The 16,707-nt window shown below is 37.6% G+C and overlaps 2 protein-coding genes across 3 annotated transcripts in view; one reads left to right on the plus strand and one right to left on the minus strand.

Moving 5' to 3' along the window:
- Positions 1 to 7,928, minus strand: part of ERCC8 (ERCC excision repair 8, CSA ubiquitin ligase complex subunit) — a 62,029-nt gene extending 54,101 nt beyond the window's left edge. For both annotated transcript variants that reach the window (XM_042939730.1, XM_042939720.1), the window contains exon 1: positions 7,783 to 7,928. In XM_042939730.1, the coding sequence (XP_042795664.1) occupies positions 7,783 to 7,859 (77 nt within the window). In that variant the 5' untranslated portion in view covers positions 7,860 to 7,928. The remainder of the gene's footprint in view (positions 1 to 7,782) is intronic.
- Positions 7,929 to 8,012: 84 nt separating this feature from the next.
- NDUFAF2 (NADH:ubiquinone oxidoreductase complex assembly factor 2) overlaps positions 8,013 to 16,707 on the plus strand; it is a 175,383-nt gene continuing 166,688 nt past the window's right edge. Inside the window, exon 1 of the mRNA XM_042939764.1 lies at positions 8,013 to 8,216. Coding sequence (XP_042795698.1) covers positions 8,090 to 8,216 — 127 coding nt within the window. The 5' untranslated portion in view covers positions 8,013 to 8,089. The remainder of the gene's footprint in view (positions 8,217 to 16,707) is intronic.

Consider the following 16,707-nt stretch of genomic DNA (forward strand, 5'->3'; position numbering starts at 1 on the left):
AGTTCAAGCCCTGTGTCAGGCTCTGGGCCAGTAGCTCAGAGCCTGGAGCCTGCTTCTGATTCTCTATCTCCCTCTCTCTCTGCTCCTTCCCCACTCATGCTCTGTCTCTGTCTCTCTCAAAAAGAAAAAAGAAAAACATAAAAATAAATAAATAAATAAATAAATAAATAAATAAATAAATAAAAACTTAAAAAAAAAAGTGAAGCATATACTCTAGTCATTCAAAAATTAGGCATGGATCCAAGAGAAATAAAAGCACAAAGATATGTACATGTATCCACACAAAGATTTGTACATGAACATTCACAGTAGCTTTATATATAATAGTCAAAAACTGGAAACATTTAAATGTTCACCAAGAACTGAATGGATAGAGGCACCTGGATGGCTCAGTCTGTTGGGCATCCGACTTCAGCGTAAGTCATGATCTCCCCGTTCACAAGTTCCAGCCCCCACATCCAGCTCTGTGCTGACACCTCAGAATCTGAAGCCTGCTTCGGATTCTGTCTCTCTCTCTCTCTCTCTCTCTGCCCCTCCCCCGCTTGCACTCTGTCTCTCTCAAAAATAAATAAACATTAAAAAAAAAGTGAATGGATAAATTGTTATATATCCACAAAAGAGAATATTCCTTACCAATAAAAAGGAATCAAAAGGAGAAATTTCAAAATAATTATGCTCAATGAAAAGTCAGACAAAACATAGTTTCATTTATACAAAATTCTGGCATATGCAAAGTAATCTATGCTGACAGAAAGCAGAGGAGTGGTTTCCTAGAGTAGAACAGGATGAAGCAGGGAAAGAAAGAAAAGGAATTATGATGAAATTTTTGGCTTATGGATATTTGTTATCCTGATGGTACTAGTTTCAAAAGTGTATATGTATGTCAAAACTCATCAAACTGTTTTCTCTAACTAAATGTGCAGTTTATTATATGTCAAATATACCTCAAGAATGATGTGAAAAAAACTGGGGTTAGGAATTATAAACTTTGCAAATCAGTGCTCATGCTTTTGTCTTTAATCATTGACAAGGAAGACCTTGGGGCAAATTAGAGTAGACATCCTTAAATAAAATATGACTGTGCAGTTGTTTAGTTAAGCAAAGACATCACTTAATGAGGGGAATCTTTAAAAAGAAGCCCTACTTTAAATGCTTTATCTTAACTTAAATATACAAGCAGTCCTTACTTTGCACAATCTGCAAACTAAACAGAATTTCAGGTACCAGGATTTAGTTAAATACCAGACCCCCAACAATGTGGCTCAAAAGTCATTTACTACAGTATGTTAACCGTGACTAACAGCATAAAACACAAAGCTGGATACTACTTTTTCAGTCCACAAATCACTACAAAAATAACATGCACATCATAGCTTGTGACCAATTTACATGACTTCTTTCAAAGGATTGGCCAACAAAAATGAAAGAGCACCAAAGAAACGTTAAGTGATAATGCTGGAAGTAAAACTTAAATGTACTGCAAATGGAAATACAGAAGAAATAGCTGACTGTGGAAATGTGGACACTACGGCCACCTGACAAAGTCTAAAGAGGCACACTGAGGAAATCAATGCAGGTGAGTGAACTTACCCAAATAAATGATGAAAAGTGGTTGTGATGAAAAGGCTAAGGATGTCCTAGAGGAAACAACACTGGCAAAAACACTCACATTAAAAAAAACAAAACAAAACCTCTCAGAGATATTTCACGACATTGAAATGCAAAGGATAAAATGTTCAAATCTGATTCAGACTTAGAAAGAATGATAATTAGCCAAGATATAGAGAAGATGCTCAACTTGTATTATAAGTTATACAATGAGAATATTCAGAGAGAGAGAGAGGGTGAGCAGGGGAGGGGCAGAGAGAGGGGCAGAAAGAGAGAATCCCAAGCAGACTCCCCACTGTCAGCACCAAAGCCTGACATGGGACTCGAATTCACAAACAGTGAGATCATGACCTGAGCCAAAATCAAGAATTGAACACTTACCCTACTGAGCCACTCAGGCGCCCTGTTTTTTTTAATTAAAACAAATTTTTTTTTTAATGTTTACTCACTTTTGAGAGAGAGAGAGAGAAAGAGCACATGCAAGACAGCAAGAGCGGGAGAGGGGTAGAGAGGGAGACAGAATCCGAAGCAGGCTCCAGGCTCTGAGCCAGATGTGGGGCTCAAACTCACATACTGCGAGATCATGACCTGAGCCGAAGATGGATGCTTAATCAACTGAGCCACCCAGGCACTGCCCCTGGTTTTTTTTTTAATATAAAGAGAGAACTGTAGTTCAAATTGTTTCTAATGTTTTACATTAACGTGTACTAAAGGTTTACTGTTTTTTTCATTTTTTATGTATTTATGACTGACAATAAAAGGTTAGTGTTTGACAAAGAAATTTTAAATACGACAGAATAATAGTTTCTCCACCGATTATTAAAGTTACCTTTCCTAGGTTCAGTTAGCACAATTAGTTTTATAGATGTGCACCAGTACACAAAGAAAGGACTGCCTGAATATTTATATGCCAATTGTGTGAAGTAGAATTAAATGTGCTGAACAGAGTGCCACATCATCTTTCCTTTATAAACCATACCTTAACCATTTCTTCAAATGTTTTATTTATTAACTAGTTTTATGATTTCAAGTTTTTATTGAAATTCTAGTTAGCTGACATATATGGTGACACTGATTACAGATGTAGAATTCTGTGATTTATCACTTCCATATAACACTCAGTGCTCATCACAAGTGTCTTCCTTAAAATCGATCACCCACTTAGCCCATTCCCAGCCATCTCCCTCCATCAACCCTCAGTTTGTTCTCTATAGTGAAGAGTCTCTTACGGTTTCCCTCCCTATTTTTTGCATTTCCCCTATGTTCATCTGTTTTGTTTCTTAAATTCTAACGAGTGAAATCACATGGTATTTGTACTTCTCTCACTTATTTCACTTAGCACAAAACACTAGCTCCATCCATGTTGTTGCAAATGGCAAGACTTCATTCTTTTTATGGCTAATATTCCATTATATATACCACATCTTCTTTATCCATTCATCAGTCGATGGACATTTGGGCTCTTTCTATATAGCTTGGCTATTGTTGATAATGCTGCTATAAACATTGGGGTGCATATGCCCCTTCGAATCAGTATTCTTGTATCCGTTTGGGTAAATACGCAAAAGATGTTTTTATTACCTTGTTTGTTTTAGTTGAGTAAACATTTAAGGCATATGCAAAGCAAATGAATATGGAATCTTGGACATATGCAAAGCAAACGAATGTGGAATCTTTCTCCAGCAATAGTTGTCAATCCTGGCTAAACCTAACAATCACTTAGGGAGCTTTCAAGAAATCCCAGTGGCCCGGACCAATTAAATCAGAATCTTTAGGGTTGGAACTTTGGCACAAATACTTTTTCCAAAGACCCTAGGTGATTCCTGTGTTATGGCAAAGTTGAGAAAAACTGTTCCATCGTTTTGTATTTTCCCCAAGTCTTTTATAACATTTTCTCAATCAATATACCTTATTGAACAGCATTTTATGTTAAGCCATTTGTTTGAATTATTTCAAAAGTGGTCTATGTAGTTTTTGTAAGAATAGCAACTCTTTCTGCATTTGTATTTCATTAGCTCATATTAAAATGGCATAAACAGGGGCACCTGAGTGGCTCAGTCAGCTGGTTGAGTACCCGACTCTTGATTCCCTCAGGTCACCATCCCAGAGTCGTGGGACTGAGTTCCACACCAAGCTCCACACTGAGAGTGGAGCCTGCTTCTGATTCTACCTCTGCCCCTCTTCCCTGTTCATGGTAGTGCGCTCTCTCTCTCTCTCTCTCTCAAAAGAAAATAAATCTTGGGTCGTCTGGGTGGCTCAGTTAAGCTCTTAATTTTGGCTCAGGTCATTATCTTGCTGTTGGTAGGTTTGAGCCCTGCATTGGGCTCTGTGCTGACAGCATGGAGCCTGCTTGGGATTCTCTCACTGCCTCTCCCCTGCTTGTGTGTGTGCACACTCTCTCTCTAAAAATAAATAAACTTAAAGAAATAAATCTTAATAAAATAAAATGGCATAATCAGAATAATTAGGTCACGGAATTTTAACAAAGAGCTTTACTTAATTGCTTCTTCAGATCAAGGACTATTTAAAATTAAAAGACTCTGAAAAAAACCACTGTTTTAGACTCTCAGTAGCTGACATGATTTAAATTTTTACTGATATAATAAGACTTCTGAACTTACTAGATTAAAAAATAATGCTGATTCTTTTTTAAAAAGTACAGTTATTTTCACAAAAATTAAAGGTCTAACAGGCAAGTTCATTCACTTTCCGATGTTTACTGATCATAATGGAAGAATTGCAGAACTACTTGGTGGAAACAAGCTAAATTATCAGAGAAGACTGACAAATTTTGATAAAAGTAAATTTTGAGTTTTTACAGTCACTGAAATAAAACTTGGGTTCTTGGAATTATTGAAATAAAAAACTCTGGATATGTCTATATGCTTTTATTAGAATGGATCAATGAGCTGAGTAGGAATTGCTGACTACCCTGCACTGACTGGGGTTGGGGACAAGGGGACAACAGTGGATGCAATCTCAATCATGTTTAAAACTGATCAAAGATCAGCTTGCTTAAAAAAGATTTAATGTTTACTTATTTAGTTAAAATTACATGCAGTATTTGAAACATATTTTCCCATTCTAAAAGCATAATACTAAATATAAAGCTGATGCAACATTTTAGAATACAAAACACATACATTGCTTCGTGGAAACAGGCAAAAGATTATTATCATGCATTACAATAGTTTATTATTTTTGTCTGTTTGTAATTGTGGTAGGATAGGATAGTCCTTTGCTTTTCCATACAAGAGTAAGCTTAGGAATGCTTTACTTCCTTCTAGATCTGGCTGCCTGTAGATATAGACCCTTTCCTCTACCGCCTTACTGCCAGTTTCATTAAATACAGTATATGATAAAAGTTTATTAATACTGTACTGTAGTTAACATCCACGTGAGCATATACAATGGTTCCCATGCAGAAAAAGATTACATTGAGCCAATAGACAGCAGTAATTCCATTAGTGACAGTGAAAGTCATCCTACACTATAACCCTCCGCTCTCGTCTCCCTAACACCAGCCACAAAGGTTTTCAAAGTGCAGGTTCATTTGTTTATTTTTCTTTATATTTTGTATTCTTTATTATTTCGTATTATATTACAATATAGTTATAATTTTTATATGAATATTTTTGGGTTGTGGAACAAATTATCTGAGTTTCCATTATTTCCTATGGGGAAATTCACTTTGATGTGCAAGTGATTTGGGTTACAAGCATGTTTCCGGAACGAATTAAGTTCACAAACCAGGGCTTTACTGTAAATCTTTTGTTATTTTAAGCTGCTAAGTTTTGGGGGTACTTTGTTACCCATCCACCGATAACTAATATAGCAGGTGAGTTCTTCTTTTGGGATATTAGAAAAAATCATATGTATCAGTTTTCAGTAACTAACTATACTCTGCTTTTCTCTTTAAAAAGAGAGTCGACAATTAAAAAGTCATTAATGTTGGCAGTTCCCACTTCCTTTCATCTGTCATTCTCCAACTCACTGAAATCTTATTTTTATTCCCACAATTCTTCAGAAAATACTCTTCTCAAGGCCATCCATGACTACCCTGCTGTTCAGATATAATGTATACTTTTAATTTCTCCTAATTCCTATTTTTTGAATAACACCATCCGCTTAATACAAACTCTTCTAGGCCTCTTTTCTCATGTCTTTTTTCTCATAGGGGTTAAGAAAACAATAAACTAATAAAAAAAATAAATACATAATACAATTTCAGTATTAATAAATTGAATAGAGAGAACAGAGTAATGGGATGGGGAACCAATGAGAGCAAAGAAGGGCGCTAGGGCCAGCAAACGACACATTTCATGGCTTCTTCTTTAAACAGTCTTCTTTTAGTGTACATGACACTTCATCACCCTGGTTTTCCTTCAACTCCTCTTTGAAGTCTTCTTCCGCCTAACTTTATTTATTTATTTATTTTAATGTTTATTTATTTTTGAGAGAGAGTGTGAGTGGGGGAGGTGCCAAAAGCGAGGGGGAGACAATCTGAAGCAGGTTCCAGGCTCTTAGCTGTCAGCACAGAATTCGACATGGGGCTCAAACCCCCAAACTCGAGATCATGACCTGAGCTGAAGTCGGACGCTTAACTGACTGAGCCACCCAGACGCTTCCCAGGCTAACTTTAAATGTTGATTTTCTTGGGGCACCTGGGTGGCTCAGTCAGTTAAGCGTCTGACTTCAGCTCAGGTCATGATCTCACAGTTTGTCGGTTTGAGTCCTGGGTTGGGCTCTGTGCAGACAGCTCAGAGCCTGGAGCCTGCTCCAGAGTCTATGTCTCCCTCTCTCTCTCTGCTCCTCCCTACTTGCACTCTGTCTCTCCCTCTCTCAAAAATAAATAAACATTTAAAAAATTTTTTTAAAAATGTTGATTTTTCTCAGATTGTTTGTTACTGAACTGCCTTTCTTACTCTACAAATAGTGCCTAGGTGATCTCATTCCCACATCACTTCACATACTATCTCACATTAAAGATCTCTCAATTTCTTCTGAGCATCAAATATATATCATGAAGTCTGTCTTCCTCTCTCCAAGTCACAGGTTCTTTAAAAGTAATATGGGAGGGGTGCCTGGGTAGCTCAACCGGTTAAGCATCTGACTCTTGGTTTCAGCTCAGGTCATGATCTCATGGTTTTGTGAGTTTGAGCCCCACATCAGGCTCTGTGCTGACAGTGTGGAGCCTGCTTGGGATTTTCTCTCTCTCTCTCTCTCTCTCTCTCTCTACCCCTCCACCACTCATGCTGTCTCTGTCTCAAAATAAATAAACTTAAACAAATTAAAAAAAAAGAGAAAGTAATGTGGAAAAAATCAGTATGGGCAAAGTTACAGTAAAACTTGTTCCCCCCTTTGGAAAGCCCTATCTACATGAATACCATCATCATTTACCCTGCTATACAAAGCAACTATCTGGGAATCATTGTTGACGCCTTTCTTTTCACCATTTATTATATATCCAAACAATTTCCATAGCTCGTTGATTTTATTTCTTAAATATTTTTCATATATCCTCACTGTCTTTGACCCAACCACCGCTACTTCCCTGGCTCAGGCTTCCACCTGCTCTCTCCTGGACAACTAGAACAGTTACCTAACTTGACTTTCCCTGCTTGCTCTCAACTTCAATCCACTCTCCAGGCAGAAGACAAAATCCAACAGTTGTCACCTTATTATCCTCTTCATACCTCTTCACCAAGCACACAAGGCTCTTCCTCACTGAACCCCGGACTACATTTCCAGCTTCATCTCCTGTCACCGCCCCCCTTGTCTGCTCTAGTCATGCTAAACTTGGTTCAGTTCTTGGCCTACACTCCGCTCTTAGCATAACGCTTGGCTAAAAGTGGGAGTTCACTAAGTATGTCGACTGACTGAATGAAGGAATCTTTGGAGAGTAGTTATTCCCTGGGGAGTGGAGAGGAAACGTAATGTGAGGGAGGAGTAAGGTAAAACGAAAGGATTTTCGCCAGAACCCAAGTGCGCACCCACCTGCCTACAGGAATGTAAAGGGTATCTTATTTTCGTCAGCCTCAAGGCAGAAGAGATTAAAGGCGAGTATGCTGGAGGTAAAGTGATAATGAAGCGGGAAAGTGAGAGGCAAGACTCACATAGCCATTGGTCCAGATTTGAATGGGCTGTTTGAGAAAAAAGTAAGGTTTTCTTTACCTCCGTGTGGACTCCGCTCTCCGGAGGCGAAGAGGGTCGTCCAAACCGGTCTGTCTCGCTGACAAAAACCCTAACATCCTGTCCGTTCACACCGGGTTGAACACCGGACGCCGCCATGACAGAGCGCGGAGGCTGTACCAGTGGGGTCTCCCATTGGTCAAGCCAGATGACATCCGACCAATGGTGAGCGCCGTTACTAGAAGGGCGTGAGGCTAAAGCGGGTGGGCGGGGTCCGCGGCTAGAGAGCGCGTGTGTTTGGGTCCCGGCGGATCCGTCTGAGATTCGCGCTGACAGCCGGGCCGACTGCATGGGTTGGTCTCAGGATTTGTTCCGTGCCTTATGGAGAGCGCTGTCAAAGGAAACGAAGGAGCAAGTCGGCACAGACCTGTTTGGGAACAAATACTACTATGTTCCGGAATACAGGAACTGGAGAGGTGAGATGACAGCGAGCGCAGCGGCTGCTTGGTCAGTAAATAAGGGGAAAGTGAGAGCGTCTTGTCAACTAACACAGTGTGCGACAGTTGTTATGTCATCTAGGGGGACAGCGCAAATTCGTTCACCTCGCCTACCCCTTCACTCTGAGCTTTGCGCCGCGGCCCAGCCGAGTGTGTGCCCGCCCTCCCTGGGTTGCAGTGCCTTGGTAAGGTGCGCCCCGCCGCGACCCGCGAGAGCACCGCACAGCATACACAGCTGTCCTCCCCACGCAGAGAGCCCACAGGCGGAGGACGCCCCGGCCCTGGTCCTGGTCTTTGGGCGACGCAGACAGGGACAAGTCCACGGAGGTCTTTTACCAGAGGGCCTTGGGAGGGCAGGAAAGTAGCTTTTCCTCCTCTTGTGCTCTTCTTGCGATCAGGCCAGCGTTCTCTAATTGAAGCGGTGTTATCTTGAGCGCCTCGGCTTTTTCTTCTTGGTGTTTACCTTTTTCAGCTGCTCGGGCGCTGGCCACATGCGTCACCTTACTCCAACGTATCAGAAGTAGGTCCCTGCGCACCGTGAAGAGATCCTCACAAGGCTTCATGTTACCTTCCCCACGAATTTGCACTCCAAAACCCCGTAGAGCTCACTTCAAGGTCATTGCACTAGCCGTGGTGTTTCTTAAGATTCATACGAAGTAGTGTCGTTTGGAAAGTTAGGGGACGTTCCTGTCTGTTGAAATCCCGTCACGTAGCAGCCGTGATAACCTCTTCAGTGTTCCATCATCGCAATGCGAAAGATCTCAGGTTTTGGGGTCGGATGGGCTTGGATTACAATTTCAGCCCTGATACCTAATAGCTGAGGGAACACGGACGAAATATTTGTCCTCCCAAGTCTCATTCTCCTCATCTGAAAGTTAGAGACGATAATTGAGAAATGCGTTGAGAAACACTAAGAATTTTAGTAAATTGTGTTCCATTCATTTCCTTTAACTCTAGTCAAAGGGAATTACTTCTTCCTTACTTTCTCTTAGAGCACATGTAAAGTGCTTTCCATGATTTATCACTCAAAAGTTGTTTTGCCTAGCCTTTTTCTGTAACTTAGCATCTTAGACTTGTTTCCCAAGTGAGCTTCCAGACTCTCAGGGCAAGGAATATGTCTTTCTTTCTTTCTTTTTTTTTTTTTTTTTAAGTCCACAAAGAAACTACGTAGCATGTTGATGGTCTTTCTTCACAGACTGCAAGCAGAAGAAAGATTTTTCTTTTCCATAAGTTGTCAGGAACATTAAATATGCAGAACATCAGTTGACTTTTTAAAAGTATAATTTATTTACAGTAACACCCATCCTTTTTGGTGTATGGTTTTATGTTTTTTGATAAATTCATAGAGTCCCATAGCTACCACACAATGAAGATATGGAATGGTTCTGTCACTTCCCAAATTCCCTCTACCCCTTAGAAGTTCATTCCTTCACCCCATAACCAGCCCTTGGCAATCACTGATCTGTTTTAGGTCCCTATAATTTTGCCTTTTCGAGAATGTTATATACATGAAATTACATAGGATGTAGTCCTTCAAGTCTAGCTTATTTCACACAGTATAATACAGTTAAGATTCATCCATGTGTCTGTAGTTGTTCCTTTTAATTGCTAAGTAGTATTTCTTTGATGGTGTACCACAGTTTATCCATTCACTACTCAAAGGACTTGGGTTGTTTCTAGTTTTTGGTGATTGTGAAGAAAGCTTCTATAAACATTCACATACAGGATTTTATGTGAGTCATTTTCCATTTCTCTTGTGTAAATACGTAAGCGTGAGATTGCTGAGTTGTGTGCATGTGTATATACCTTTATAAGAAACTACCTCACTTTTCCAAATTGCCTATACTATTTTGCATTCCTGCCAGCAATGTTAAGAAAATTCTAGTTACACTCCTCAGTAACACCTGGTATTGTCAGGTTTTTGTTGTTGTTATTACTTATTTTTATTTTATCCATTCTATTAGTTGCATAGTGGTGTCTCTTTGTGGTTTTGATTTTCATCTTCCTAATGACTGATAATGTTGAGAATCTTTTTATGTGCTTATTTGGCATCCACAGATCTTTACTGAAATATCTGTTCAAATCTTGCGACCATTAAAAATACAGGAAAACCTTGGATTGGGACTAACTTGTTCTGCAAGTGTTCTGCAAGACAAGCAAAATTTCTAATAAATTTTAACATGATAAATGAGTGATGCCTTGCAATATGAGTAGTACGTGATGCTGAATGTCACATTTTCACAACGCCAATGGTTCTTGAAATTCGCTTTGATATGCAAGTGCTTTGCATTACAAGCATGTTTCTGGAATGAATTATGCTTGCAAACCAAGGTTTTATTATAATTTTGTATCAACTTCATTGTATCATTTCAGTGAAAATATAATATCATTGAAGAAAGATTAAAATGTAAAAAATCATGTATTCTAAGAACATAATTAGTGAGTCAGGGGATATGTTGGTCTTTAACCATCTTATAACACCAGATTGTTTTCCAAAGTGCTTATAAATTTATACTTCTATCAGCTTGATATTTCAAATTCATGTACTCTTGGTTGTGAGAAAATTAGGATTTTATTGATGATGTAGGAGAATCATTGTATGCTGCTATATGATATATCTGTGTCATTCAGTTCTTAGATATTTTAGGCCTGTGGCACAGATACACATTACATTCTGTCAATATCATTACACATTTCCTAAGCCTTCCACTGTAAATCAAGGGGAAAGATCCTGAGTTTGTTTTAAAGCAAGTTTTCAGAAAATGAATCATTGAACTTTCTTATTTCCTTTGTATAAAAGACAGCACATTAGAGGTCTCCTTGAGTTTTCTTTGAATTGAATAAATTGTTGAGCATTTAACATGATCATTGAAGAGTATTTAAGAACTCTTTAGAGGAAATGACTTTTTTCTTTTAGTTCAGTTAATTAGTGTGGTGCCAGTCATTAAAGAACTACTGTATTTTCCACATAGGATATTATTTAATGAGAGCAAAGATAGTTATGCAATTTAAAATAGATCTCTTGAGTATTGTCCAGTCAGTTGAATTTAAGTTTAGAATTTATTGTTGAAATTTTAACTTTTTAAAACGCATTTTGGCATTTCAGGATAAGAAGATTGTGAATATAGCATTATTAGTTGGCATTTTTTAATTAAAAGATGTTAATTAACATATTTTTATTGAAAGTTTGCTTGCTTTATGGTGGAGTACTTAGCAAAAGAGTCCCCAAATAAACTTTGTGTAGAAATTTCCTTTGATGTTGCACCCTTTTTATTTATAGTATCTCTGCTTTTTTATCCATCTAGTTTCATTTATCTCATGTTTCAAAAGGAGTTTCTTCCTAAAGTAAATTCTTGTATACTCGATTCTGACTAGAACCTCTTTGAACCTTGTTTTATTATTTTCACCTTTATCTTTTGCACATTTATTAAAAATCCGCAACCGGTTAAAAATGACAAGTTTATTACTGAAAGACTATTTTGAGTTGTTAATTTGCTAATAGACATTGTGAATGTCCAAATTTGGGGAGGAAGATGAATATCATGCATAATTTGCAAAAAACAATATTTGAAGTATTGTGTTTGGCTCTGGATATCACACTTCAGGAGAGATCCAGAGTGTCCAGACACAGAGGTAGTGAAAATGATGAAAATTTCTAGAAATCATATCTATGACTATTAGCTGTGAGTCTTAAGGAGATTTATCCTGTGAAGAGAAGATTTAGGAGTAGCTTCACATATTTGGAAGATTGTTGTACAGAAAAAGATTAGGCTCATCTGTGCAGACATTTAAATTAGAACTCAGGTCAGAGGGGACATGTTTATCTTTTTTATAAGAAATAACTTTCAGACCATTAGAGCTATGTTATAAAAGGAAGAGAGTGCCTTGTGTTTAATTGTAGCCAAGAGAATTTAGGGAGATAAGGAGCTGAACACATTTGATCAGCACCTTGAATGATAAATACAATTTCAGAAAGAGTGGTTTAAGAGCATCCTCTGTCAGGGCTTGGAAGGGGTAGGAAATACCAGACATTAGAAGGTAGTCCCATGCTAGTGGACTTCAGTGTAGAACTAGAGAAAGCTAGTGAGGGGATAGACAGGGTCAGATACTAAAAAGCCTTGAATACTCTAAGTTTGAAGTTTGCACTTTATTCTGTAGCTGTTAGGTAGCCATTGAAAAGCTTGTGACATGATAAGAGCTGCTGGAGAAATGACTCCGAAAGCCCTGTAGAAGGTGAGCTAGAGGGGAGAGGGAGGAGCTGAAATACTATTTGATGGGAGCATTTCTAGATTGACCTTGATCCTGGAAAGAGCTCTTATGAGACTGAAGTGATGTGAATGGAAAGAAAAGTTTTGATTTAGCAAAACTTTTAAACTTGACAATGACTTAGACTGGTGGAAGGGGAAAGAAAAGATGAGAGGCCAAAGATGATTTTGTTTTAGTTCTGGAGAGCTGGTGGATTGTGGTGTACTGATTCATGCAAATAGAGGCTAACAGGGACACATGCAAATAGAGAATTAGGCTTTGGGTTAGGGGTGGTCAAAGAGTAAATGGAGTTTGTTTGTTATAATAGGACAACGTATAATCAGGCAATTTTATACTCAGATCTGCAGCTCCAAAGATGTTAGTGATTAAAATATAGATTTGGAAGCCACTTTTATATAGGTGATCATTAAAACTGTAGGGATGTTTATTCAAGCAGGGAGAGAGTAATAACAAGATCAGATTAAGAGACACGTATTTAGAAATGCTATCATTTTAGTGGTTTCTCCATCCAGGAGGAATAGATCCAAACTACCTGGCTGACATTCATGACCTTTAAGTCTATCCTGAAAGTGACATTTGTTTATAATCTAATCTGTAGATCAATAATTTTGTAAGAAGCATAGATATTTATATTAATAGAAATCAAACCTGAAAGTTTACATGACTTTTAGCAGGGAGTTGAATCAGATAATAGTTATTTACTTTTCAACATTCAGAAAAAAATAAACTTGATTGAATACAGCCATTTAAGAGTTGTATCTAGTTTGTTACTGTTCATAATACTGAGTTTAGTTGATGTTCCCAAAACAGAATTGGTTGGGGGCCAAGGCAGGGATAGCAATGGGCAGTAGGTAACGTTGACGTCTTCTTTTAGAATCCAGGACAAATATTTCATCAGACGTGGTAGGTAGATTTATTTTGGGGATACATTTTTAAAAACTGTATAACCCTCATTAGGGCTTTTTGCATAGTGAATTGTTATACTAGGCTACTAGCAGTGATTTTAAAATTGTCATATTTAAATAATTATGAAATAAATCTCTTCAAAATTTTATTAGAAAATTTTACATTCCAAAAGATTTTTTTTCATTTTGTTCTCAGTTTTTTAATGAAGCATTATTTGAACATTTATGAAACTTGTGAGCAAAGAAAAATTTGTGCTAAGATTTTCATGAAAGCATTTTACTGCCAAATTATATTTTATATACTTTCTAATTTATATGGATACATTTAGACTCACACATATTATCAGTGTGCTAAATACAGAATTTATAATAACATTTCCTGAATTTTTTAAATTTTAGAGTGAGAGAGAGAGAGCTCAGGGGAGAGGGGCAGAGGGAAAGAGAGAGAATCTTAAGCTGGCTTCACGCTCAGCATAGAGCTGGACACAGGTCTGGATCCCACAACCCTGGGATCATGACCTGAGCTGAAATTAAGAGTCGGGTACTCAACCGAGCCACCCAGGCACCCCAACATTTCCTGAAATTTATATATTTCTTTTTTTTTTTTATTTTAGATAGTTAACATACAGTACAATATTGGTTTAAGGAGTAGATTTCAGTGATTCATCACTTACATACAACATCCAGTGCTCATCATACCATGTGCCCTCTTTAATACACATCACTCATCTAGCTCATCTCTCACCTACCTCTCTCCATCAACCCTCAGTTTGATCTTTAGGAGTCTCTTGTGGTTTGTTTATCTCTTCCCTCTTCTCCCCCTTCCCCTATGTTCATCTGTTTTGCTTCTTAAATTACACATATGAGTTAAATCATATGGTATTTGTCTTTCTCAGATTGACCTATTTTGCTCAGCATAATACTTTCTAGTTCCATCTACATCCTTGCACATGACAAGATTTCATTCTTTTTGATGGCTGAGTAATAATTCCATTGTGTGTGTGTGTGTGTGTATGTGCCACATGTTCTTTATCCACTGAATTTTATATGTCAAGCTTTCTGGTTAAAAAAAAGTCTTTTAAATTTGGAGTTCTCAAACACTTTTGAGAAGCCAAATCAGAGGAAGTATACACCAAACTTTAAAAGTAGTAATTTTGAATTGAGGTTCATCAATCTAAAATTGAATTTTAATTAAAATTGAAGGATATTTTAGGGGGCCTAGGTGGCTTGGTTGGTTAAGATCGACTCTAGGTTTCAGCTCAGGTCATAATCTCACAGTTCATTGGATCAAGCCCCGCACCGAGCTCTGTGCTGACAGCATGGACCCTGCTTGGGATCCTCTCTCTTCTTCTCTCTCTGCCATTTCTTTATGCATGCTCTCTCTCAAAATAAAGAAGCTTAAAATAAAATAAAATAGAGTACTTTATATTATTTATATGTGTTTCCTTTTTTAAAAAGAATATTACAGTAGTTGGGTTTTCTAGCCTGAAAATCATTTCTGTTTTATTTATCTTTTAGTTTATTTTTAACTGTCGAATTATGAAATATTCCAGACATATAGAGAAAAGGATAAAACAAACTTCCATGTACCCATCATTCATTTGCAACAGTTACCAAATTTTATTTGGTAGCAAAATTTATTTGGTAGCTAAATTTTATTTTCTCCCTTTCCTCAACTCATCTTTCCTCTTATTTTGAAGCAAACACTAAACATGATGTTAATTTATCTGTAAGCATCTTAGTATATGTCTCTTAAACACAAGACTCCTCTTTTTACATATGACAGTAAACCATTATCTCATATAGAAATCAACAATTTCTTAACATCATTAAATATACTTTTTGTCACATTTCTCTGGTTTTCCCTGGTCATGTTAATTTATTGATTTGTTTACTTATTTTTACAGTTTGTATAAATGTAGCTCCAAACAGAATCTTTACATTATTATTGCTAATATGTTTTTAAGTCTTTTGTAATTTGTAGTTGTCTTTTTATGTTGATTACCCCCCCCCCCTTTTTACACACAGATCCCTGATTTTTGGGGAGCAAATGTAGAAAAAAATTTTAAAAAATTTTTAATGATGGCATTAACCCATTTATATTTGTTGTAGTAAGTGGTGTATTTAGTACTACTTCAGTCATCTTATTTTTTTTGCTTTCTGTTGTTTATGTTTTCTTATTTCTGACCACCTCCTTAGATGACTTATGCAGCATAGCCTTCATTTTACTTGAAAGTGATTGTACCAAGTGATACCTGTGTGAATGCCATATGCCTGTGTTTTCCCATAGGGCTCTGGTCAGATTTTTCTGGGAGAACTATACTGATTACTCAGAATGCTTTACTTTTATCCCCTGCAAGTTGGAATCTTGAGAATGTCAATATCAGGTCAGATTTTTTTTATCACCTTTGATCTCAGGCCAGCTACTACCTTTTTTTTTTTTAAACCATTTTTTTTTGCCCTGTGCTTTCAACTCTACTACTCTAACCTTGGGGTTCTTTCAGAACTAATTTTTGGGAAAATCTTTAGAGATGCTTCCAGTGAGGCTTGTATGTCTGCTAATTCATAAGCCAGTCAGCATTTCTAAGTTTGCCTTCCAATTCATCCTGTACCATTCATTAATTTCTCATGTGGCAAATACTTATTCAACACTGTTTTATGCAAAACATACCTGTTTTGTGTATTTCATATCTATTTGCCTCAGTTTCTGGTCTTTTGATGGTACCTTTAGCTATTTTCTAGTGTAGCTTCATTCACCCCCCCACCTTATATTTTGAAAAATAAATGAAGTAAACATAAATCAATGGCTATTTTATTATTTTTTTTAAAGATTTTTAAGTAATTTCTACACCCAGTGTGGGGCTCGAGCCTAAAACCCCAAGGTCAAAAGTCGCATGCTCCACTGACTGAGACAGCCAGGCACCCCAATAGCACCCAGGCTATTTTATTTTTTATTTATTTTTTTTTAATTTTTTTTTTTCAACGTTTTTTATTTATTTTTGGGACAGAGAGAGACAGAGCATGAACGGGGGAGGGGCAGAGAGAGAGGGAGACACAGAATCTGAAACAGGCTCCAGGCTCCGAGCCATCAGCCCAGAGCCTGACGCGGGGCTCGAACTCACGGACCGCGAGATCGTGACCTGGCTGAAGTCGGACGCTTAACCGACTGCGCCACCCAGGCGCCCCAACACCCAGGCTATTTTAAACTGAAGTTTACATTTTTAATTTGTAATAAAAATTAGAAACATTTTTTTCCTTCCATTTTGTTCTCAACTTACTGTAGCTTCCAATCGTTTTAG

This window comes from Panthera leo, chromosome A1 (genome assembly GCF_018350215.1).
Source record: "Panthera leo isolate Ple1 chromosome A1, P.leo_Ple1_pat1.1, whole genome shotgun sequence".
Lineage (NCBI taxonomy): Eukaryota > Metazoa > Chordata > Mammalia > Carnivora > Felidae > Panthera > Panthera leo.